Source organism: Melanerpes formicivorus, unplaced genomic scaffold (assembly GCF_026170545.1).
Source record: "Melanerpes formicivorus ecotype bairdi unplaced genomic scaffold, bMelFor1.0.p_v2 SCAF_97, whole genome shotgun sequence".
Taxonomy (NCBI): Eukaryota; Metazoa; Chordata; class Aves; order Piciformes; family Picidae; genus Melanerpes; species Melanerpes formicivorus.
Genome location: NW_027142449.1, coordinates 1,574,088 through 1,598,165, shown reverse-complemented (window position 1 = coordinate 1,598,165; position 24,078 = coordinate 1,574,088). Strand labels below are relative to the sequence as shown.

At 46.8% G+C, this 24,078-nt stretch overlaps 1 protein-coding gene across 2 annotated transcripts in view; it reads right to left on the bottom strand.

The window, feature by feature from the left end:
- Positions 1-248: 248 nt before the first annotated feature.
- CACUL1 (CDK2 associated cullin domain 1) overlaps positions 249-24,078 on the bottom strand; it is a 75,238-nt gene continuing 51,408 nt past the window's right edge. For both annotated transcript variants that reach the window (XM_068166127.1, XM_068166126.1), the window contains 4 exons: positions 17,801-17,890; positions 11,519-11,657; positions 6,005-6,048; positions 249-3,402 (listed from right to left, as the gene is read on the bottom strand). In XM_068166127.1, coding sequence (XP_068022228.1) covers positions 3,362-3,402; positions 6,005-6,048; positions 11,519-11,657; positions 17,801-17,890 — 314 coding nt within the window. In that variant the 3' untranslated portion in view covers positions 249-3,361. The remainder of the gene's footprint in view (positions 3,403-6,004; positions 6,049-11,518; positions 11,658-17,800; positions 17,891-24,078) is intronic.

The following is a 24,078-nucleotide window of genomic DNA, read 5'->3' as shown; positions in this document are numbered from 1 at the left end:
GTCCTCTTGTTCTGGTGCTGTTGTATTTCTACCAGACAACAGGAGTCAGAAGCTTTTGCTTCAAAGTATTCATTCATAAATACTTTGTCAACAACCAGAGAAGGATGCAGCTGTAGAAGAGTACTTACCTGGCTCGACTCCCTCCTTCACCACCTGGCTCGACTCCCTCCTTCATCATGCATTAATTACCCACTGCTACAGTAGGCAGGAGGATGAAAAGAAACATTTCAACTTCCCAAGTCAAGGAATCAAGTTGATCTAAAAATATTTTAATGGAGCAAGTTTGGCTGCAGAACCAGTGCAACATAAAGAGGACACCCATTGGATAACCGATTTTACTGCTTGATCTTAAACAGAGTTAAGCTACAGACGCAACGGATTCACCACGAGTCGTCTGGTTAAGTTGAATACTGCAGTTAGGATCATGCTGTTGGCAGTGGTGGCTGTACAGTACCACTGCTCAAGGTGGCTGAGTTAGTTCTGCTGCTAAGTAGAATGCAAGTTTACAGAGGAACAAAACCATTTAGCATAGGCTGCTGTATTCTGCTTCATGCTCAGGCAGAGCGCTGACGTCGTCGACAGAGGAACAATATTTTAGCATTATGTTAATAATGCCTCAACAGAACAGGAACTTCAATGCCAGGTTTACATCGTGACACGGTGCTTAACAAACAGGTTTCTCTGCTGTGGTGGCAGGGTGAGAATGCTACACAGGACCCAGAAGCATCCAAGCACTGCTCAGTGCATACCAAGCGAACCGCGCCTACAGGAACGTTTTACCTTTCGCTGGAATTGCTGTCCTAGAAGTTTGTGTCCCAAATATAGTGCAATGTAAAAAAAAAACCCAAAAAAGGATGTTGAACCCTTGCCTTGAAGGTGAAGCTAAAGCCCTGCATGTTACTTACAAACTTGAACCAGCAAAACCACTCCGAGAACAGAAACCAAATTGTGCCGTGATAACTTGTGACCTGATGAAGACGACACAGCTTGGTTACTGCACTGATGTGAACCAGAATGGCAAGGAAGCTGTAAACAAACCTGAACCACATTAGGTTAATGCCTCTATTCTTCACTCAAGAATATTTCAGCAAACAGTGATTTTCTTTTAAAGCTAAGGACACTATCAGAGGTTTTGTTTAAAGCCAAACCTGATTAAAATCTGGAAGCCAGTGAATCGTCTCTGTTCCTTAACAGCTTTCATGAACTTCGCTGCACACTTCAGCAACGCCTCCACAACCTCCTGTTTTACCTAACCCTGCTGCAACTTCAACCAGCTGGTGGCAAAGTTGAAGCAAATACCATCAACACTTGAAAAATCCCTGCTCAGAGTGGTTTGACTTCTCCAGCGCTGGGGCTGTGCTAGGCTGCTGGCACACAGCACACCGAAGCATTCGTCTTTGATTTCATCACGGAGAACTTCCTGCGCATGCAAGAGGCTTTGCGAACAGGCAAAGAAATATCTCCAGGCAAATCACCTTTGAATCTGTCAGTCACAGCATTGCCCTCCTCATTCTTCCTCCCTCCAGTCCTCCAAACTAACAGCACTGCCCAAGTGGCTGATGTGAAACTGGTAACATTAGCTTAACTTACAGGGAGCCTGGCTCTAAAACAACAACAAAGGAACTCTGTCCCTGCCACATCCTTTTTTGCCTTTTATTCTATAACCTTTCTCCTGCATTTTGTGACAAACTCATACGAGCATCAAGGGAGCTGTGTTGCTTTCTTCTGCTGTCTTTTTTAACAGGCTTAGTAAGAGTTGCACAAGACAACACTGAACAAACCTTTGTTTCACTTCAGGAAGATTTTATGTTGCCAACTCATTTCATTAACTAAAGGTGATAAAAAATAAATCCAGAGTAACACACACACACACATGAAAAAACAACCCCAAACCCTCAACCCTGTAGTTCAACTGCTTTTTCAAGTATGTTTCTCCCCTCATGAAAGAGCTGCATTAGCCATAGCACTGATTAAAGCCCATCTCACAATCATTAGTATTTAGACCCGAGGTCCAGAGCTCCTGGAGTTGGGCTCAGCTGGATCTCCAGCTGAGTTGACACCAGGCTGGAAGCAGGAAGCTGACAGGTCCACAGGCGTGCATTACGCTCCTCAACTCCCTGATTCTGACTACATCCTGCTGTCAGGCTCCCACCACATCCTCAGACTAGAGGACATGGCACAGGAGCCACAAAGTGATCTTGGACAAGTACCACTGCTCACTGATGGCCCAGGTGCAAATCTGGCTGGTGCTGACAGAGATGCACTTTGCAGACCAACTTGACTGGAGAATCTTGCCCGCATCGTTTCTATGCTGCACAGCATAAAATCCACCTCAGTATTTCAATCAGTCTGGAAGTCACATCTTGATCTATTGCAATTATGGAAGCCAATGAAAAGTCAATGAGAGGTGTTCCACAAGAGTTGGTCCCAGCATTAAACACTAATACACATGAAAAAGAAAAGGGGACAAACTTCCAAGTCGCTCTCAGTGGCGGCGAAAGGCCAAGCTTTTCTTCCTTCCTCCTATAAATTCACCTCCCATAATGCAAGAGGAAAAGTGCAGCTTTGCAGCATTGTTTGTTCACATCAAGTTTCTCCTCCAGGACACATTTTGCAGCTAACAACACATGGTCTATAAAGTTGCAAAGTGCACAAGCTGAAGGCACGAGAGTACAAAACACGTAGGAAAACAGATCTCAAAATAGCAAGGAACAAAGGAAACCAAAACCAAACAAAAAGAGAGGAAAGGAAAGGGAAAAACAAAACATCTGGAATTCCAAACTCCCTGACAGAAGGTACATTTACATGGGACCAACTCTTAAGAGGTGACCATTTTTGCAACTAACAAAGAAATACTGCAAAATAAGGAAACTTTATTCTTGTTATTGGAAAGTAAAGGCTCCAGAAAATACCTCCAAGTTTAAAAACTACTACACCAAGGTGTGTTAAACTAGTTTTAAGAATGTCCTTAATATTAAGAAAAAAGAGTGCAAAAAGGATTCTTCCATTCTAATGCTTTTGGAAGCTGCTGATTTGGGCTGCCCCTTCTTCCCACTTTGAAAGGATCGGTTTTCAAGGTGCATTCCTCGCATGCACGCACGCAGACACACACACACACACCATAAATCACAGAGCATTTATAACTTGATAGGCTAGACCAAGGAATCATTGTCTTTCAAAGTCATCCCAACTGTAGCAGCAACTGACATTATAGAAAAGAAGAAAAGTCCAAAACTCTTCTTTGAGGCAGAGTTCGTGTCAGAGCTTCAGTATCAGCAGTTGCCAAAGGAGGCTCCGGATACTGCCTGTGCTCCTCCAGTGTCTGTTCTGGCTAGAAATCGAAGCTGATCCAGCATGTTCACTATCTGTAACCCCTGGAGCTTGCACAAGCTGATGAGCCATCTGAAATCATAGAAAAAAACCCAAAGTTCACCAAAATTCTCTCACATTAAACTTTTACCTTTGCCCCCTCCCCTTCTCCCAAGCACCCATTGGTAGCTTCAGGCTGTGCCTAGAAAAAACTTCCACAGATCTTGGAGAGAAAGTGGTAGAATGTAAACACAGATTGAGCCAGGCTGGAAAAGACCTTAGAGATCAAGTCCAACCTATCACCCAACACCATCTCATCAACTAAACCATGGCACCAAGTGCCACAGCCAATCTCCTTTTAAACATTTCCACTGATGGTGACTCCACCACCTCCCTGGGCAGCACATCCCAATGGCCAATCTCTCTTCCTAGAAGAATTTCTTCCTAACATCCAGCCTAAACCTCTCCTGGCACAGCTTGAGACTGTGTCCTCTTGTTCTGGTGCTGCTTGCCTGGGAGAAGAGACCAACCCACACGTGGCTACAACCTCCTTTCAGGTAGCTGTAGACAGAGACAAGGTCTCCCCTGAGCCTCCTCTTCTCCAGGCTAAGCAACCCCAGCTCCCTCAGCCTCTCCTCACAGGGCTGTGCTCCAGACCCCTCCCCAGCTTTGTTGCCCTTCTCTGGACACCTTCCAGCAACTCAACATGTGTCTTGAATTGAGGGGTCCAGAACTGTGGCCTAACCAGTGCTGAGTACAGGGCAGAAATAAATCACTATTGGATGTAAAAGGGCAAATAATGCTGAGGTCTAAATAATCCCTTTGGCCTGGTGTCTTACATAGTTAGCTGTGTACATTAACTTCCTCTCTTTTCATTTCCTTCATTCTGGCAGATACTAGCTGGCTTTTTCTTGGCTGTTGCTGACCTTGGCTGAGTTGCTTTGTTTTAGCTAAGTACTAACTAACCACTCTCTGCTCTTTCTCTTGTCCTGTGCACAGGGGGAAGGAAGGGAGCAGGGAGAGGGAAGCTCTTGGTAGCCCCCTGGATTTTGTTCAGGGGGGTTCCTGTGTTCATGAAATGCACATATATGTAAATATTGTACATTTTGTAGGTATTTATTGCATTTAGATTGTAGTTTTGCTTGTAAATACACCTTCATTTGCTTTCCAACTGAGCTGGTCTGGCCCTTTTATGTTGCGGGGAATTTCAACCCACCACACCCCCAAAACCCAGCATTGCCTGCAGGAGCAGATACACCATGGAAGTGTCCATCCCTTCACCTCAAGGTGTTCACCATAAACCAGTGTGACAGTTTATGGCAGCAAATAAAGCAGACACCCTCAGTGGAAAGCAGAGGTGGGAATTTGGTGGGAAGAATGCAATAAGAGGAACTGAAGTCAATAACAGAACCAGAACAGGTACTATTCCCCTGTCACCGAGGCTACTTGATGACAATCAGGACCTTGTACCTCAATCCTAACCTAGAATGCATGGGATGAGATTCTCTCCCAGCCAAATAATTATTCAGCACAGAAGATGGGACCTGGGAGTGAGTGTACCTGAAGTAGGGCTGTCTGAAGCAGAGCAAACAACTGACAACAGAGATATCACTCCTGTCACTTTCTCCCACCTCCCTAACAGATACTGGGGGAAATGATGGGAGTAAAGAACCTCACACTTCAACATGCAGCAAAAGACTTCATCCCTAAATGAAGAGAACTTCCATGCTGCATGGATCACAGTTGTGGACAAATACAACTCCACACAGGTGGATCCCAGGTTGTACTAGAGAGGTAACTGCAGGTTCCAAGTTGAAAAACAAGTGCCCTTCAAACTCTGTTCTGTCAATAGACAGAAAGATGCATCACCAGCAGGTGATTTGTATCCGAGGTGGAATGGGTCATCATTTCACTTCCTGCCCTCTTATGGGCAGTAAGAAAGATCTGGATGTGCTGGAAGGTATCCCAGGAAGGGCCATGAGGATGGTCAGAGGGCTGGAGACAGACTGAGAGTTGGGGTTGTTCAGCCTGGAAAAGACTCCGAGGAGACCTTATTGTGGCCTTGCAGTATCTGGAGGGGGCTACAGGAAAGCTGGGGAGGGACTCTTTAGGGTGTCAGGGAGTGATAGGACTAGGGGGAATGGGAAAAAAAAAAACCACTAGAAATGGGTAGATTCAGATTGGATGTTAGGAAGAAGTTCTTCCCCATGAGGGTGGTGAGACACTGGCACAGGTTGCCCAGGGAGGTGGTGGAAGCTTCATCCCTGGAGGCTTTTAAGGCCAGGCTGGATGTGGCTGTGAGCAACCTGCTGTAGTGTGAGGTGTCCCTGCCCATGGCAGGGCGGGTGGAACTGGATGATCCTTGAGGTGCCTTCCAGTCCTGACAATTCTGTGATTCTATAATACTGACCAAGCAGCAACTTGGGACTACATTCTTTTTCCCGAGGACCTTAGCTTCCCCTTAGACCAAGGGGAAGTATCCTGCCCTTGGTACATGGGGTATCTTGCTGTTTCACAGTTACAGCCAGGCTCTAGATGCAGGAAGCTTGTACTGTTTGTTTGAATAGGAAAGGTTACAGTGGCAGACAGGTAGCTCAGACAGGTAGCTCTGTGTGGAGATGCACCACAGCCTGCCTGAGAAGCCAGAAGCCCACCCTGACCCACCAAGGATGGGATGGGTTAGATGCATACTCACTGTATGTTAACTCTTCTCCAGCTCTCTTGCGTGACTGGTCACCTCTGGGGGGGGAAATAAAAGATAAAGAGATTGTCATGATTCTCTGAACTAATTTAAGATGCTCCTGCTCATTACAGGAGGGTTGAACTAGATGACCTTTAAACACCCCTTCCAACCCAAAATATTCTAGGATTCTTTTTTCTTTAAATGAAAACCAACAGTGAAATATCACAGCACCAGCATCAGCTTTCCACAGGCTTCAGGAACCAAATGCAAGCCTGCTAGCAATAACACCTGACTGCAGGAGGCTTAATTTAATAAAACAGAGATGGCAGCTCTATTTTATAGGTGGAATTAGCTCATCCTTTTGTCAAACACACCAGCTTTAATCTCACAGGATCATTTTGTCCACAAAATTAAGATGAGGAGAACTCTTCCTGTGCAGTGTGGCCTTCAGTCATGCATAAAATTGTTTTCTTTAATCCAAGCTCCTCAACCAAACTTTGGCTCAATAGATCCAGTTCCACGAAAAAAGGTATTTCTCATTACATGAGAAGCAAGTTTGAGCTGACAGAATACTGAAGTTATATGAACTGGTGTTCATACAGCTCTAGCTATTTAAATCTAGAGGATTTAAAGCTCAAGATTTAAATAGCTGAAGTTATATGGACACCAGCTGACATCACTGATCCTGAAAACTCACAATCAAATTCCCACCTATCTGGATCCATTCCCCCCCTATCCCACACCCCCCCCCCTTTTAGTCTTACAGAATACAGAACTAACCAGGTTGGAAAAGACCTTTGAGATCATCCAGTCCAACCCATCACCCAACACCAGCTAATCAACTCAGCCAGGGCACCAAGTGCCTCATCCAGGCTCTTTTATTTATTCAGAGGGGTGCAGGGGAACTGCATTAGAGCATTCAGGAGTGCAGTTACACTCCCAGGGATGGAAGTGGAGCTGGGATGACATGTTCCTCCACTATTCCCCTCTCCACCCTAATCCACTCATACAGGGCTCTGTGTCCAGCCCAACTCCTCCTGTGTTTCCTCCTGTGGTCTCTCCAGAGGAGGGTGGGTAGCTGCCTGAGTTTCTACTGGTCACATACCTACGCCTAGCCATATACACCTAAGGACAAAGTGTTGCTTGCTACTGAAGCAAAACTTTTCTTCCCTTCCATAACTTTCCTCTCCCACAGCAGCAAGAGAGAAGAGGATGGAGAATGCAGCAGTGACTGAGACCTTGCAAAAACACAAGCCCAAAGATTTTTCTAAAGCCAAAGCATCTGTGGCATAAGAAACCCTCAAGGCTATCAGCACCTCCACCACTTTATCAGAACTTGAAGCTCTTATCTTCACCAAGCACATTTTTCAACCAGGGCATTCACCAGGTGCCCAAAGAGAACAGACTTCATTGTGTTGACTTTTCTTGTGCACACAAACCCTCACACCTGGAGAATGTGGCTGCCTCACAAAAGTTTCTGGTGATGATAGAGGTGTGTCCTGGTTAGAGGCAGAGCAGAACTAATCCTGTTCAGTGATTTCAAGTTTTCAGCTCAGTGCCTGCTGTGTGACAGCATTTTCTGAAGTCAACAGGATGCTTTCACAGGCAGCATCTGCTTCTGGCAGTGACAATGCTGCTGTGCATGGTTACTGCAAAGGGCTGGGGTGCAGAAAGGCTCCTGCTCATATTTGCTGCTATGAACATCTTGTGTGGCATCTTTGGGGTGCAGAAAGTAAAAGGAAAGGCACAGGAAAAGGGACACTAAAGTGACCAAGGAGGGATTCCATCCCCTGGACATCACATTCGGTATATGCTGAGTGATTGTGAGGAACAAGCTGCTGCTTCGTTGGCCAGTGTCTGAGGAGGACTCTCTCAATTCTGCCTTCAATCCCTATCCCTCCACTCCTGAAGAATCCAGTTCCAGAATCCAGCTCCTGAATCCATTTCCCATCTGCTGCAGGTGACAGGGACATCCCTGCCATCAAGGGCACTGGGTTGGAGGTTGGGTTTGTATCCATTTGTATATATTTTATCATTATTCTCATAAATAGTGTTCTAGCTTTCTTTTCCAGCACAAGCCTCTCTTGCTTACTCCCTTTCTCTTCCCCTTTGTGAAGGGAGATAGGTTAATGGAGAGCAGCTCTCCTTTGTCTAGTGGCCAGCCCAGCCCTAGCCCTGACAATATGCTATTCATACTGCTAGATAAGGAAGAGAGATTGCAGTCTGTTGTGAGTACAGTAGGTGTAATTTCACATTTATCTGCTGGAAGGTGGGAGAAATTGAAGTTTTTTTTCCTCCTATTCATATAAAGTGTTCCTCCCTGAAACCACTCTTCAGTTGATGGACCCACTGTGTATGCCTTGATTAAGGTCTTTCACAAGTGAAATACTGCCAGGCAAGCAGCTTGTGTTCCCCTTTTCTGCAACAAATGCATTTAATAGTGTTGATAAGCTGACTATTTCAACTAGAATCTGGCACGTCATTAATGCTGCTGAAGACACCTAACTGGGCTGTGTTCCTCATGGCTGTTGTTGTAGGAAATGCAGCAGCTGAGCCATCACCCTTTCCTGGCACAATCAGAGAACAGACACTTCATACCAACCCAGAAGAGAACAGACTGGACACACTGCTTGATAAGAGAGAAAAACAACCCTCTCATACATACAAATCTACACATCCAGGCTGGCTGAGGCTCTGGCCAGGCTGATCTAGTGTGGGGTGTCCCTGCCCATGGCAGGGGGGTTGGAACTAGATGATCCTTGTGGTCCCTTCCAACCCTGACTGATACTATGATACCATGATACTATGATAAGTAAATATAAGCTATGTTTATAGCATATTACATCTTGAACTACATTTCCAGGCAACAGGCATTGCAGATACCCACTGCAAAATGCCACGGAGCAAACAGACTGCCTGCACTTCGGTTTTCTTTCACTTGTGTCCTTTTACACAGCGACAGACCTAACCACTTTATGTAACCTCTGGGTTTACCAGCCTGCACTCACTCCCCAACAGCACAGCCATACAAAATAGGCTGTGCAAAACACATTCATCAGACACTGAATGTCAACAGTGAGTTGCCCCACTGCGAAGTTTTGCTCTGCGTTTGTATTTGGGAAACTGAAGGAAAGCTAAATAGAAACAGCAGCAGCAGAAAAGCACAGGCTAGGGTGGACCCATTTGCTAAACCCACAAGGCACACAAACACTCCTCCCGTGTCCAGAACATCCCATACTGCAGAAAGCTTCAAAAGGAAGAGGAACTCTTAGAAATTAGCCTCTGCAGGCAGTACATGACACTGAAACCTTCACCTGGTTCTTCCTTGTATGACTCTCCTCAAGCTCTAAATCTTTTGTTTTCATAGTATCATAGTATCATTCAGGGTTGGAAGGGACCACAAGGATCATCTAGCCCCAGCACCCCTGCCATGGGCAGGGACACCCCACACTAGATCAGGCTGGACAGAGCCTCAGCCAGCCTGGGCTTAAACACCTCCAGGGATGGGGCCTCAACCACCTCCCTGGACAACCCATTCCAGGGTCTCACCACTCTCATGGGGAAGAACCTCCTCCTCACATCCAGCCTGAATCTGCCCACCTCCAGCTTCATTCCATTCCCCCTAGTCCTATCACTACCTGAGATCCTGAGAAGTCCTTCCCCAGCCTTCTGTAGGGCCCCTTCAGATACTGGAAGGCCACAATGAGGTCACCTCAGAGCCTTCTCTTCTGCAGACTGAACAGCCCCAACTCCTTCAGTCTGTCCTCATAGGAGAGGTGCTCCAGCCCTCTGATCATCCTCCTGGCCCTTCTCTGGACACCTTCCAGCACCTCCACATCCCTCTTGGAATAGGGGCTCCAGAACTGGAAACAGTACTCCAGGTGGGGTCTCACCAGGGCTGAGTAGAGGGGGAGGATCACCTCCCTCGACCTGCTGGCCACACTTCTCCTGATGCAGCCCAGGAGAGAACAGAGAACAGAACAGAGAACAGAAACAATTTCCCATGGATCTGCATTTTTCCAGTGCTAGAGGATTACTTTTCTGCCTAAGACAGGAGTTTCTAAAATACTGGGCATCCCATCAAGGCTCTCTTGTTAGCACCACAGAAGCATCCAGCAGCCTTAGTATCAGTCAGTATCCTGCCCACAACCCTCCCTGGCCTTTTAGAGAGTTTCCTTCTCACAGCTGGATGAGGCTCTGGCCAGGCTGATCTAGTGTGGGGTGTCCCTGCCCATGGCAGGGGGGGTTGGAACTAGATGATCCTTGTGGTCCCTTCCAACCCTGACTGATTCTATGATACTATGATACTATTTGCAGTTACTTAAGGGACAACCTTTTTTAAACCAATTGTGTTTGTGGCTGTGGTCTGTTACTGCTTGAAGCTTCATGTTTAATTCTCTATGAAGTGGAAAGCTAGTGAAACGCAGCTGTAAGCAGAACTGTTACAAGCCACCTACAGAAGTGGTGGGTTGGAAGTGAGGCAAAATGAAAGTGTTCCTATTGTGGTGTTGTTTTGTTCTGTGCACCTGACAGCGTTACAGACCTACTCACTTTGAAAGTGAACTGAAAGAAAATAATTTATCTGTTATGCCTTTGGTGTTGATGTCTTCAAACTCATGCAAAATTCTGTTCCTCACAGAAATCCTTGCAAGGAGTGAGCCTCGAACACCATTTGCATTTGGGTCAGTAGTAGAGATTCACAGCTTGCTAGCTTACCAGGCTTTGAAGAGAGGTATCACCTTCAAGGAAAACTACTTGAGTGTGGAATCCAGGAGCACATCTAACACTAAACATACACACATCCAGTCAGTGTTCAGACTACAGGACCAGATTCTCATTGTTGCACAGGTAACAAGATGAAGACCTATCCCTCTTTCTGTAGAAAGAAACCTGCCAAGATCAGAGCTCAGTGGCTTTCCCAGTCTGATCCTGGTTTGTCAGACTGGTGCAAAAGCAGTGGTGAAAGTACCATGCTTCTGTCCAGGCTGATAAAGAGAAGGGCACAGAACAGGCACAGTCCAGGTTGAGCAATACAGGTTATGAGCAGTTTTCCACTGTCTCCCTTGCTTCTTTTTCCCCCTGCCCCAGACCCTCAGAAGAGAACTGCCTACTTTAAAATAAATACCTTGACTGTCTCTGGAAGTGGAATAAGGAGAAGTTATCAACTGACATTCTCAAAAAGCATCATGAAAAAGGGGCAGCTTATAGAAAACAAATGGCCAAACTAAAGGCTGAATAAAAACAGGATCCTGCCTTTGAAGTACTACCAAAACAGAGGGAGGCATGTGCTGGGAGCAACTTCTGCCACAAAAACATTCCAAGATTCTGATCAGTGACTCTTTGGTACCATTTGCAGGGTGGGTGATGTGCAAAATAGGTAGAGAATAAGGCCATGTTTCAAGGATACTGAGTTGTGAAGGTGCTTTATTAACTCTTAAATGATTTCTTCAGTGTTTGCAGGTGTATCCATTTTTACCATTTCAGCCCTGTCCAGCACAATTACAGCTGAGGACTAAGAATGATTACCTAGTAAATCCATTCTGCATAAGCTCTCTTTGAAGTTTCTGATCTTGAGCAGCATATTCCTGAAGCTCAGACTCCACAGCAGGGGGTAGGATATTTGGGATGAATTTAGAAAATAAAGCTGGTGCCATCTGTACCCATTCTGTAGGAAAAGTGAAAGCAAGAATAAAGCACATGGAAGAGATGCTTTTGTGAACACTTTACTCCCAGACAAAGGTCACTTTGCTCTATTTTAAACACATTTTAGGATCTTGATTTTACTTTTCTTTTTAATGATAACCCCAAAAAAACTGCCCACAAAACCATCCCCCAAGCGCCACAGAAAGCAAGTAGGACAAATAATCAGACTGTTAAAATCACAGAATTGTCAGGGTTGGAAGGGACCTGCAGGATCACCTAGGTCCAAACCCCCTGCCATGGGCAGGGACACCTCGCAGTAGATCAGGTTGCTCAGAGCCAAATCAGATGTTTGCAGGTTGAGAATGGAATTACTATTTCTTTTTTGGTCAACCACCTCATCCCTGAATTGAAATTCAGGTCTTGCTGCATCTCACAGGGCCTGCTGAGTCAGAACTGAGATTAGAATTAACCAGGTTGGAAAAGAACTTGGAGATGATAGAGTCCAACCTATCACCCAACACCACCTAAGCAACTAAACCATGGCACCAAGTGCCTCATCCAGGCTCTTCCTAAACTCTTCCAGTAATGGTGACTCCACCACCTCCCTGGGCAGCACATTCCAATGGCCAATCTCTCTTGCTGTACAGAATTTCTTCCTAACATCCAGCATAAACCTCCCCTGGCACAGCTTGAAACTGTGTCCTCTTGTTCTGATGCAGGTTGCCTGGGAGAAGAGACCAACCCCCACCTGGCTACAACCTCCCTTCAGGTAGTTGTAGATGGCAATAAGGTCTCTCCTGAGGCTCCTCTTCTCCAGGCTAAGCAACCCCAGGACTGAACCTGGCACTTGGTGCCATGGTTTAGTTGATTAAATGGTGTTGGCTGATAGGTTGGACTGGATAAAGAGAGACAGAACCATTTAGGTTGGAAAAGACCTTTAAGATCAACTCTAACCATTAACCCAACACTGCCTAGACCATCACTACATCATGTCATGCCATGGGTTAGTTGTTTAGGTGGGTTGGATTGGTTGATAGGTTGGACGTGATGATCTTGAAGGTCTCTTCCAACCTGGTTTATTCTATGGATTCTATTCTATGTCCACATCTACAAGTCCTTTAAGCAACTCCAGAGATGGTGACTCCACCACTTCCTTTGGCAGCCTGTTCCAATGCTTGACAACCTTTTCAGTGAAGAAGTTCTTTCCTAATGTCTGCCCCTGGCACAATTTGAGGCTGTTTCCTCTAGCCCTACCACATTTTACTTTTTACTGACACTTTTACTGACATTTTACATATTACTGACACTTTCCTACAGCCTCCTTACAGGAGGAATAATTTAGCTAAGCTCTTCCCTCTCTCTCCAGAGTAGAGGGTAGGGTTGGATTCATTTGTGGAGGTTTGGTGGGTTTGGTTTATTATGGTTGGGTTTCTTCTCTCTGTTTAGTTTTGGGGCTTCCTTTGGCTGCTTGGTTGGTGGATGTTTTGGATGGAGCATTTTTTTGGGGGTGGTTGTTGGCTTTTGGTTGGGGCTTTTTTTTTTTGGGGGGGTTGGGGTTTTATTGGTTGAGGCTTTTGGGGGGGGTTGTTGAGGTTTAATTGGTTGAGGCTTTCTGGGGGGTGGTTGTTGGGGTTTTTCAGATGGATCTTTTTATTGGGGAGGAGGATGAGGGTTTTTTGCTTGGTTGGTTGGGGAGTTTGGTTTGGGTTTTGGGGGGGGATTGGGGGGGATTTTTGTTGTTTGGTTAGTGGGGTTTTTTTGGTGGTTTTGTTTTTTGTTTGTGTTAGGTTTGGGTTTTGTTTTGGGGCTTTTTTAGGTGGGGGTGTTTTGTTTGGTTGGGTTTGGGATTTATTCGTGTGTGTGTGGCTTTGCTTTGGTTTGGTTGGGGCTTTTTGTGGTGGGTTTTCCTTGTTTGTTGGGTTTTTTGTGGGGGTGGTTTGGGTTTGCTTGGGGTTTCTTGGCGTGGTTTTTCATTTCATTGTATCAGCCAGGTTTGGAAAGGACCACAAGGATCATCTAGTTCCAACCCCCCTGCCATGGGCAGGGACACCCCACACTAGATCAGGCTGGCCAGAGCCTCAGCCAGCCTGGCCTTAAATACCTCCAGGGATGGGGCCTCAACCACCTCCCTGGACAACCCATTCCAGAGCCTCACCACTCTCATGGGGAAAAACTTCCTCACATCCAGTCTGAATCTCCCCACCTCCAGCTTCATTCCATTCCCCCTAGTCCTATCACTACCTGAGATCCTGAGAAGTCCCTCCCCAGCCTTCCTGTAGGCCCCCTTCAGATACTGGAAGGCCACAATTAGGTCACCTCGGAGCCCTCTCCTCTGCAGACTGAGCAGCCCCAACTCCTTCAGTCTGTCCTCATAGGAGGACAGCCCTCTGCTCCTCCTCGTGGCCCTTCTCTGGACACCCTCCAGCACATCCATATCCCTCTTGTAATAGGGGCTCCCTGTTGGGAGCTCCTGTGCCCATTGCTGGCAGTTGTAGCTCTCTGAAATAAGAGATTCATCATTCTTGTGACTGGAAAGAACTACTACAAGACTTAAGTTTTGTGTGCCATGTAGCATAACTTAGACTGCCCTTGCATGTTCAGAGAATGCTGGCTGGAAGGCATGTTTGGAGGTTATCCAACCTCTTCCTAAAGTAAGATCAACACTAGATCAACTGTGACTGCATCTAGCTGAGTCCTTAAAAGCTCCAAAATTAACAACTCAAATTATCTGGGTTAACAGCTTTAGTGTTGCAGCACCCTCTAACAAATGAGTTTATCCTGATGTACACCTTGGCTGCAGCACACTGGCCCCTTGCTTTGCAGCCTCTCACTAGGGAATGTTCAGTTCCACTGTCTGAATCCTGGCATATCAATCCTGGCAGCCTGTTTTTTGTTGTCCACACATTTCTCAAAGATGCCTTCTCTCACTGCAAGTTGGTGGTGTAAACGCTGAACGCTGCTGGCTCTGGTACGACACAGCAGCTGTTAAGAGGTTCAAGACACTGATTACTACTCATAGCTTGAAAAGTGTCTGGACTACTGGGCTTTAACAGCCTGTTTGTCCAACCCATACAATGGTGCAGGAGTTGTCAAAGTTGGTTTGGTTTGTTTGTTTTGGGGGGTTTTGTGGGTGTGGTTTTGGTTTGGTTGGGCTTTTTGTGGTGGTGGTGTTCATTTGGGGCTATTTTTGTGTGTGTGATTTTGGTTTGGTTGGAGATTTTTTTGTGGGGTTTTTGATTGTTTTGGGGGAGTTGTCTGTGGTTTTGTGTTGGGTTTGGTTTTTTGTGGATTTTGTTGGGATTTTGGGGGGGTTGTGTGTGGTTTTGTTTGGGTTTTTTGGTATTTTGTTTTTGGGGGATTGTGTGTGGTTTGGGGTTTTTGGTGTGTTTTTGTTTGGTTTGGGGGGGTTGTGTGTGGTTTTCTTTGGGGTTTTTGGTGTGTTGTGTGTGGTTTTGTTTGGTTTTTTTGGTGTGCTGTTTTCTGAGGGGGGTTGTGTGTGGTTTTGTTTGGGTTTTTTGGGGTGTTCTTTATGTGTTTTGGGGGTGTGTATGTGGTTTTCTTTGGGTTTTTTGGTGTGCTGTTTGTTTGCTTTTTGGGGGGTTGTGTGGGGTTTTGTTTGGGTTTTTTGGTGTACTGTTTGTTCTTTGGGGGGTTGTGTGTGGCTTTGTTTGGGATTTATGGTGTACTGTTTGTTTGTTCTTTGGGGGGTTGTGTGTGGCTTTGTTTGGGTTTTTTGGTGTACTGTTTGTTCTTTGGGGGGTTGTGTGTGGCTTTGTTTGGGATTTTTGGTGTACTGTTTGTTTGTTCTTTGGGGGGTTGTGTGTGGTTTTGTTTGGGGGTTTTGGTGTGTTTTTTGTTTGATTTTGGGGGGGTTGTGTGTGGTTTTGTTTGGGGGTTTTGGTGTGTTTTTTGTTTGATTTTGGGGGGGTTGTGTGTGGTTTTGTTTGGGGGTTTTGGTGTGTTTTTGGTTGGGTTTTTGGGGGGTTGAGTATGGCTTTGCTAGGTTTCTTTGATGTGTTTTTTGTTGGGTTTTTGGGGGGTTGTACATGGTTTTCTTTGGGTTTTTTGGTGTGTTGTTTGTTTTTTGGGGGCGCGTGTGTGGTTTTGTTTGGGGTTTTTGGTGTGTTGGCTGTTTTCTGAGGGGGGTTGTGGGTGGTTTTGTTTGGGATTTTTGGTGTTTTTTTTGTTGGGTTTTGGGGGGGGTTGTGTGTGGTTTTGTTTGGGTTTTTTGGTGTGTTTTTTATTTGTTCTTTGGGGGTGTTGTGAGTGGTTTTGTTTGAGGGTTTTGGTGTGTTTTTTGTGTGTGTGGTTTTGCTTTGGGATTTTTGTGGTTGGTTGGTTTAAGGGGGGTTTTGTATGCAGCTTTGTTCTGGTTTTTTTTGGTGCTGTTTGTTTTGAGCCTTTTTTTGATGTGTGGTTTTGTTATAGGGTTTGTGGGGTTTGTCTGGTTTTGGGGGATGTTGTGGGTGTGGTTTTGTTTTGGGGTGGTTTGGGGCGGTTGGATGAGCCAGGGAATTATAGGCCTGTCAGCCTGATCTCTGTGCCAGGTAAGACCATGGAACAGGTCATCCTGAGTGCAATCACACAGCACTTACAGGATGGCCAAGGGATCAGGCCCAGCCAGCATGGATTTAGGAAGGGCAGGTCCTGCCTGACCAACCTGATCTCCTTCTAAGATCAGGTGACTGCCTGGTGGATGTGGGGAGCCCTGTGGATGTGGTCTACCCGGACCTCAGTAAGGCTTTTAACACTGTCCCCCACAGCAAACTCCTGGCCAAGCTGTCAGCCCATGGCTTGGACGGGAGCACACTGCATTGGGTTAGGAACTGGCTGGATGGCTGAGCCCAGAGAGTGGTGGTGAATGGTGCCACAGCCAGGCACCAGTGGTGTGCCCCAGGGATCAGTGCTGGGCCCTGTGCTCTTTAACATCTTTATTGATGATCAGGATGAGGGCATTGAGTCCATCATCAGTATATTTGCTGATGACACCAAGCTGGGGGCAGGAGTTGATCTGCTGGAGGGTAGAGAGGCTCTGCAGAGGGACCTCGACAGGCTGGGCAGATGGGCAGAGTCCAAGGGCAGGAGATTGAACACTTCCAAGTGCCAGGTTCTGCACATTGGCCACAACAACCCCATGCAGTGCTACAGGCTGGGGTCAGAGTGGCTGGAGAGCAGCCAGGCAGAGAGGGACCTGGGGGTGATGATTGATGGTAGGCAGAACATGAGCCTGCAGTGTGCCCAGGCAGCCAAGAGGGCCAATGGCATCCTGGCTTGCATCAAGAACAGTGTGGCCAGCAGGAGCAGGAAGGTGATTCTGCCCCTGTACACTGCACTGCTTAGGCCACACCTTGAGTCCTGTGTCCAGTTCTGGGCTCCTCAGTTTAGGAAGGAGGTTGACTTGCTGGAGCATGTCCAGAGAAGGGCAACAAAGTTGGTGAGGGGCTTGGAACACAAGCACTATGAGGAGAGGCTGAGGGAACAGGGGTTGCTTAGCCTGGAGGAGACCTAATTGCTCTCTACAACTACCTGAAGGAAGGTTGTAGACAGGCAGATGTTGGTCTCTTCTCCCAGGCAGCCAGCAGCAGAACAAGAGGACACAGTCTCAGGCTGTGCCAGGGGAGGTTTAGGCTTGAGCAGGAGGAAGTTCTACACAGAGAGAGTGATTGCCCATTGGAATGGGCTGCCCGGGGAGGTGGTGGAGTCACCATCACTGGAGGTGTTCAGGAGGAGACTTCATAGGGTGCTTGGTTGCATGGGTTAGTTGTTTGGGTGGTGTTGGATGATAGGTTGGACACGATGATCTTGAAGGTCTCTTCCAACCTGGTCTATTCTATTCTAATATCTACTGATATATTGAAACTATATCAATATATTGGGCTACGTGGTTTGGGGGGTGTTGTGTGTGTGGTTTTGGTTTGGTTTTGGTTTATGTGGTTTTTTGGTGGTGGTGTTTTCTTTGTTTGAACAGATTTGGCATTCAGGTGGTACCTTGTACAAGCCAGAGAAACGGGCGACAAGCAGAATGAGAGCTTCTGCCGAGCAGAACTAAGCCATTATGATTTGTTTGTCAAACATGCATTAGACAGACACTAAGGGCACAGGCACTGAGGAAAACTTATCACACCCAGAGCATGAGAGTGCCCCAGAAAGCTTTTTCTGTCTCACCTGGTCGTAGTGTATAGAGGCCTTTCACAATATTTGCCATGGTTGAAGGAGTTATTTGAAATGGCGTTGACTGAGCTTCCAAAAGTAAAGCTGGAATGAAAGGCAGAGGATTAGCCATTTCCCTAAGAAAGCAATACAGGCTCTGACACATTTTTGCATCAAGGAAATACAGTAGTTGTGCTTTTTGTTGTTGTTGTTGTTGTTATCTGAAGTCCTCATAAAGGAAACAGCCAGCTACGTGATTGCAACTTCATTCCCAGGAGGAATAAAGCATCACCTTTAAACAGAAGTATTCTGCTCAAATTATGGACAATGAAAAGGTGAAATAACTTGCTTTGCATCCATTCTCAGACAGGCAGCAGGAGCTCTAAGGAAAAACCAAACAAGCAATGGCTCTATGCAATCAGATGCAGAACTGGAGTAAACAGTTTCTTTTCAGAACCACTCCTACTGTGTGTGCTCAGCATCTGGAGATAGAGTCATAGAATGGCCTGGCTTGGAAGGGACCTCCAAAGGTCACCCAGTCCAACCCCCTCTGAAGTCAGCAGAGGCATCCTCAGCTAGATCAGGTTGCCCAGTGTCCTGTCAAGCCTCACCTTCAATATCTCCAGGAATTCCACCTCCCTGACAACCTGGTCCAGTGTTCCACTACCCTCATGCTAAAGAACTTGTTCCTAACATCCAATCTAAATCTGCTCTGCTCTAGTTTGAAGCCATTGCCCCTTGTCCTGTCACTGCAGGCCTTTGCAAACAGTCTCTCTCCATCCTTCCTGTAGCCCCCTTCAGGTTCTGGAAGGCTGCTATTAGGTCTCCCTGAAGCCTCCTCTTCTCCAGGCTGAACACCCCCAGCTCCCTCAGCCTGTCCATGTAGCAGAGGTGTTGAACCCCCCTGATCATTCTCGTGGCCCTCCTCTGGACCTGCTCCATCAGATCCTGTAGGATTGCTGTCCATAAAACTAAGACCAGATCTAAAGTCTATGGATTAAGTACCAAGGAGTGTAAAAACCAAAAAAAATCCAAACAAATAAAAAAAGTAGACACCAAGTAGAAGTGGTCTATTCTATTAAACACAAGTCAACCTTTCATTTTTAGTCTCTGCCATGATCAACATATTGCAATGACTGCATCTTCCTCCTGTGGAAAAACCTGGCAACAGCAGATCTGCTGCTGAGATGACAATAGCCAGGCCTTGAGCCTGCCTTGCACGTACTTGGGGTTTGTACACCCACCTGAACAACAGAAACAAGCAAAGATAAAACATCACTTAGCTTTAAATCAACTGCTGCTTTTCAACAGCGCATACACACATCCCCCCCTTTCTGTACCCATTATGTAGAGGAGACAAGTCTCCCTACAGAGTCTATCTCTGGTGCTTGCATTTTAGAGGCTCTGGTTTTTAAACTTCCAAGCTTCTCCAGTTCTGCCTTCAGCATCTGCCACTTCAGTACTGACCATGAGATGAACACATCTTTAGGTGCATGCTCTCCTCTCTGTGGAACTGTTGAAGGGGCTCATGTGATAGGACAGACTGAAGGAGTTGGGGCTCTTCAGTCTGGAGAAGAGAAGGCTCTGAGGTGACCTAGTTGTGGCCTTCCAGTATCTGAAGGGGGCCTACAGGAAGGCTGGGGAGGGACTTCTCAGGATGTCAGGTAGTGATAGGACTAGGGGGAATGGAATGAAGCTGGAGGTGGGGAGATTCAGGCTGGATGTGAAGAGGAAGTTCTTCCCCATGAGAGTGGTGAAGCCCTGGAATGGGTTGTCCAGGGAGGTGGTTGGGGCCCTGTCCCTGGAGATGTTTAAGCCCAGGCTGGCTGAGGCTCTGGCCAGGCTGATCTAGTGTGGGGTGTCCCTGCCCATGGCAGGGGGGTTGGAACTAGATGATCCTTGTGGTCCCTTCCAACCCTGACTGATACTATGAGACTATTTTTCCTAAGCTTTGTGCAATCAAACAGTATTTAACAGTATTTGGCTGTTACAGATTAATTTCTTTTACAAAACCAAATAACAATCTTGGAAGTGCTTGCTCCTTTCAGCTGAAGCCCTGAAGAGGTGAGAGTGATTTGTTTTGTAATGACATATTTACAGCCTCTTTCCTGCGGATTTTTTTTTCCAAATAGCCTCTTGGCAGTCAGGAAAGCTGCAAGCAGTAGAAAGGGGATAATGCTTTACAAAGGAAGACATGCAGGCAACAAAGCACAATCCATCCAATGTGTGCATGAATTAGAATCACAGAATTGTCAGGGTTGGAAGGGACCTCAAGGATCATCTAGTTCCAACGCCCCTGCCATGGCCAGGGACACCTCACACTACAGCACGTTGCTCACAGCCACATCCAGCCTGGCCTTCAAAACCTCCAGGGATGAGGCTTCCACCACCTCCCTGGGCAACCTGTGCCAGTGTCTCACCACCCTCATGGGGAAGAACTTCTTCCTAACATGCAAGCTCAATCTACCCACTTCTAGTTTTGCTCCATCCCCCCCCCCCCCAGTCCTATCACTCCCTGACACTCTCAAAAGTCCCTCCCCAGCTTTCTTGTAGCCCCCTTCAGATACTGGAAGGCCACAATTAGGTCTCCTCAGAGCCTTCTCTTCTCCAGACTGAACAGCCCCAACCCTGTCAGTCTGTCTCCATAGCAGAGCAGCTCCAGCCCTCTGATCATCCTCATGGCCCTTCTCTGGACACCTTCCAGCACCTCCAGATCATTCTTCTAATAAGGGCTCCAGAACACAGTGCCAGGGGTGGGATCTCAGATTGGAATGGAGTTTAGATTGCAGCTACTTCAGCACAACCTTTACCAAGAGATTTGTAGCATCCAGGGAATTCTAAATTGGATCATCATATGCAGACACCAAATTCTATTCCAGTGCTATGTATAGCACATTAGTTAAACCAGAATAAGCCTAAAAATGAATACTGACTTAAAGATGACAAAGTCCAGAGTGAAAAAAAACTACCTGGGCATTTTAATGGAGGCTAAGAAGTATTTCATAACACAGCTTCTTGATTTTACTCCTGATAAACTGAAAACAGGGTTAGCCAGCAGTACCCAAGTTATAACTAGCAAAAGCAATTAAAAAATATCTCAGAAGGTACTTCATATAATGCAAGAAGTAAAATGAGCAGCCACTTGTTGCTGTGGATTATTAACCATCATTAGAAAGAGATTTTGACTAAGTCAGTGGAAGAATTTGCCTGGAGATTAATCCTACAGAAATACCTTCTTCATCACTTGATTGCAGCTTCAGAAAGCATATTTACCACCTTTGATGTCTGCAATTATTCACACCACATGCTAGAGTGCAAGTTTATATCAGCTCTGACTGTCAGTAAATATATGCACAAAGGTTATTGCATTCAACAACAACATAACTGACCAAAGGTTTGTTTCCTGTGTCCGAGAGGAGGGCAAGAGCAACGAGAGGAGGGCAAGAGCAACGAGAGGAGGGCAAGAGCAACGAGAGGAGGGCAAGAGCAACGAGAGGAGGGCAAGAGCAACGAGAGGAGGGCAAGAGCAACGAGAGGAGGGCAAGAGCAACGAGAGGAGGGCAAGAGCAACGAGAGGAGGGCAAGAGCAACGAGAGGAGGGCAAGAGCAACGAGAGGAGGGCAAGAGCAACGAGAGGAGGGCAAGAGCAACGAGAGGAGGGCAAGAGCAACGAGAGGAGGGCAAGAGCAACGAGAGGAGGGCAAGAGCAACGAGAGGAGGGCAAGAGCAACGAGAGGAGGGCAAGAACAACGAGAGGAGGGCAAGAACAACGAGAGGAGGGCAAGAACAACGAGAGGAGGGCAAGAACAACGAGAGGAGGGCAAGAACAGTCCAGGTTGGAAAAGACCTTTGAGATCATTGAGTCCAACCTATTACCCAACACCATCTAATCAACTCAACCATGGCACCAAGTGCCTCATCCAGTGATGGTGACTCCACCACCTCCCTGGTGAATAATGAATACATTATTTATTAAGAATAATGCCCAGAGAAGAGCCAAGAGGCTCATGAAGGGCCTGAAGCACATGCCCTGCAAGGAGCATCTGAGAGAGCTGGGGGTGTTCAGACTGAAGGAGGCTGCTCTCTACAACTACCTGAAGGGAGGTTGGAGGGACAAGGGGCCTGGCCTCTGCTCCTTGATGACAAGCAACAGGACCAGAGGAAATGGGCAAATGGCATCCTGGCCTGCATCAGGAACTGTGTGGCCAGCAGGAGCAGGGAGGTCATTCTGCCCCTGTACACTGCACTGGTTAGGCCACACCTCGAGTCCTGTGTCCAGTTCTGGGCCCCGCAGTTTAAGAAGGAGGTTGACTTGCTGGAACGAGTCCAGAGAAGGGCAACAAAGTTGGTGAGGGGCTTGGAACACAGCCCTGTGAGGAGAGACTGAGGGAGCTGGGGTTGCTTAGCCTGGAGAAGAGGAGACTCAGGGGTGACCTTATTGCACTCTACAACTACCTGAAGGGAGGTTGTAGACAGGCAGAGGTTGGTCTCTTCTCCCAGGCAGCCAGCACCAGAACAAGAGGACACAGTCTCAGGCTGTGCCAGGGGAGGTTTAGGTTGGATGTTAGGAAGAAGTTCTATCCAGAGAGAGTGATTGCCCCTTGGAATGGGCTGCCCAAGGAGGTGGTGGAGTCACCATGACTGGAGGTGTTCAGGAGGAGACTTGCTGGGGTGCTTGGTGCCATGGGTTAGTTGTTTAGGTGGGTTGGATTGGTTGATGGGTTGGAAATGATGATCTTGAAGGTCTCTTCCAACCTGGTCTATTCTATGTAACATTCTATGAAATGGTTACAAGCTGCACCAGGGGAAATTCAGGCTGGATATCAGGAAATATTTCTTCACTGAAAGGGTTCTCAAACGTTGGAAAGGTCTGTCCAGGGCACTGGTGGAGTCACCATCACAGTATCACACAGTATCACAGTATCACTTAGGTTGGAAAGGACCTTGAGGATCATCGAGTCCAACCTATCAACACAGACCTCATGACTAGACCATGGCACCAAGTGCCACATCCAATCTCCCCTTGAACGCCTCCAGAGTCGATGACTCAACCACCTCCCTGGGCAACCTGTTCCAATGACGAATGACTCGCTCGGTGAAGAACTTCCTCCTCACCTCGAGTCTAAACCTCCCCTGGCGCAGTTTGAGACTGTGTCCTCTTGTTCTGGTGCTAGTTGCCTGGGAGAAGAGACCAACCCCTTCCTGGCTACAACCACCTTCCAGGTAGTTGTAGAGGGCAATGAGGTCACCCCTGAGCCTCCTCTTCTCCAGGCTAAACAATCCCAGCTCCCTCAGCCTCTCCTCACAGGGCTGTGCTCAAGGCCTCTCCCCAGCCTTGTTGCCCTTCTCTGGACACGCTCAAGTGTGTTGATGTCCTTCTTAAACATCCCTGGGGTTGTTTAAGCAGCATGTGGACCTGGTGCTTAAGAGGAATGATTTAGTGCTGACCCTTCAGTGCTGGGTCAAAGGTTGGACTGGATGAGTTTGGAAGTCTCTTCCAAGCAGACATATTCTATGATTCTTCATTAAATTACGCTGCATGAACTAATCCAGTCCACACCTCTTCCAAAAGCTAGGTATTGGTACCTGAAGAACAAGCAGTACTGCTGGGAGAGATGGATTTGGAGAATGCTTTCTGTAAGAGTGAGCAAAGCTCTTTGGATAGATCCAGAAAAATCTCAAGGCAGGTTTACAGGCAAAGATGTCAACACTGATGATGTGAAAATTCACACACAAGTTTATCTCCAGGTTTGCAATGAAACCTACTCCTAAGAGTTACTTAAGCAACAGAAGTATCTGCCAGACACATTGAAGTTACTTCTGTCAGCATTTTAGAATCATACAAAAGGCCTCTAAATATTAAGGCTCCTCCATTATTAGCTTCATTAATGAGACACTACAACACAGATGTTGCACAGGCTCCCGCCTCCTCCCAGAAGCTCCACCTGTGGCATTTCCAAAGACAGAGCAGGGTGAGGCAGAACAAAACTAGCTCTCAGATGAATGACACAGGGGTAATGACACTACAACACTACCTGACCACCTCCACAGCGTTGATGAACTTCCACTGCCTTTTACAGACTCAGTAACCAATATGCAAAGAGCTTAATTTAACCTGAAAAGAGTCTGGAAAATAACTCATGGCAGAATCAAAGAGCTGTGTGGGCTCCTAGGATTAAATGCTTTAATTGCAGGGAAAGGCAGAATGCTTTGAAATATTGTTGAACCAAGGTAAAACAATTCCCAAAAGAGCCTGAGGATTATTCTGAGGAACAGTGGAGGAACCACCTTGG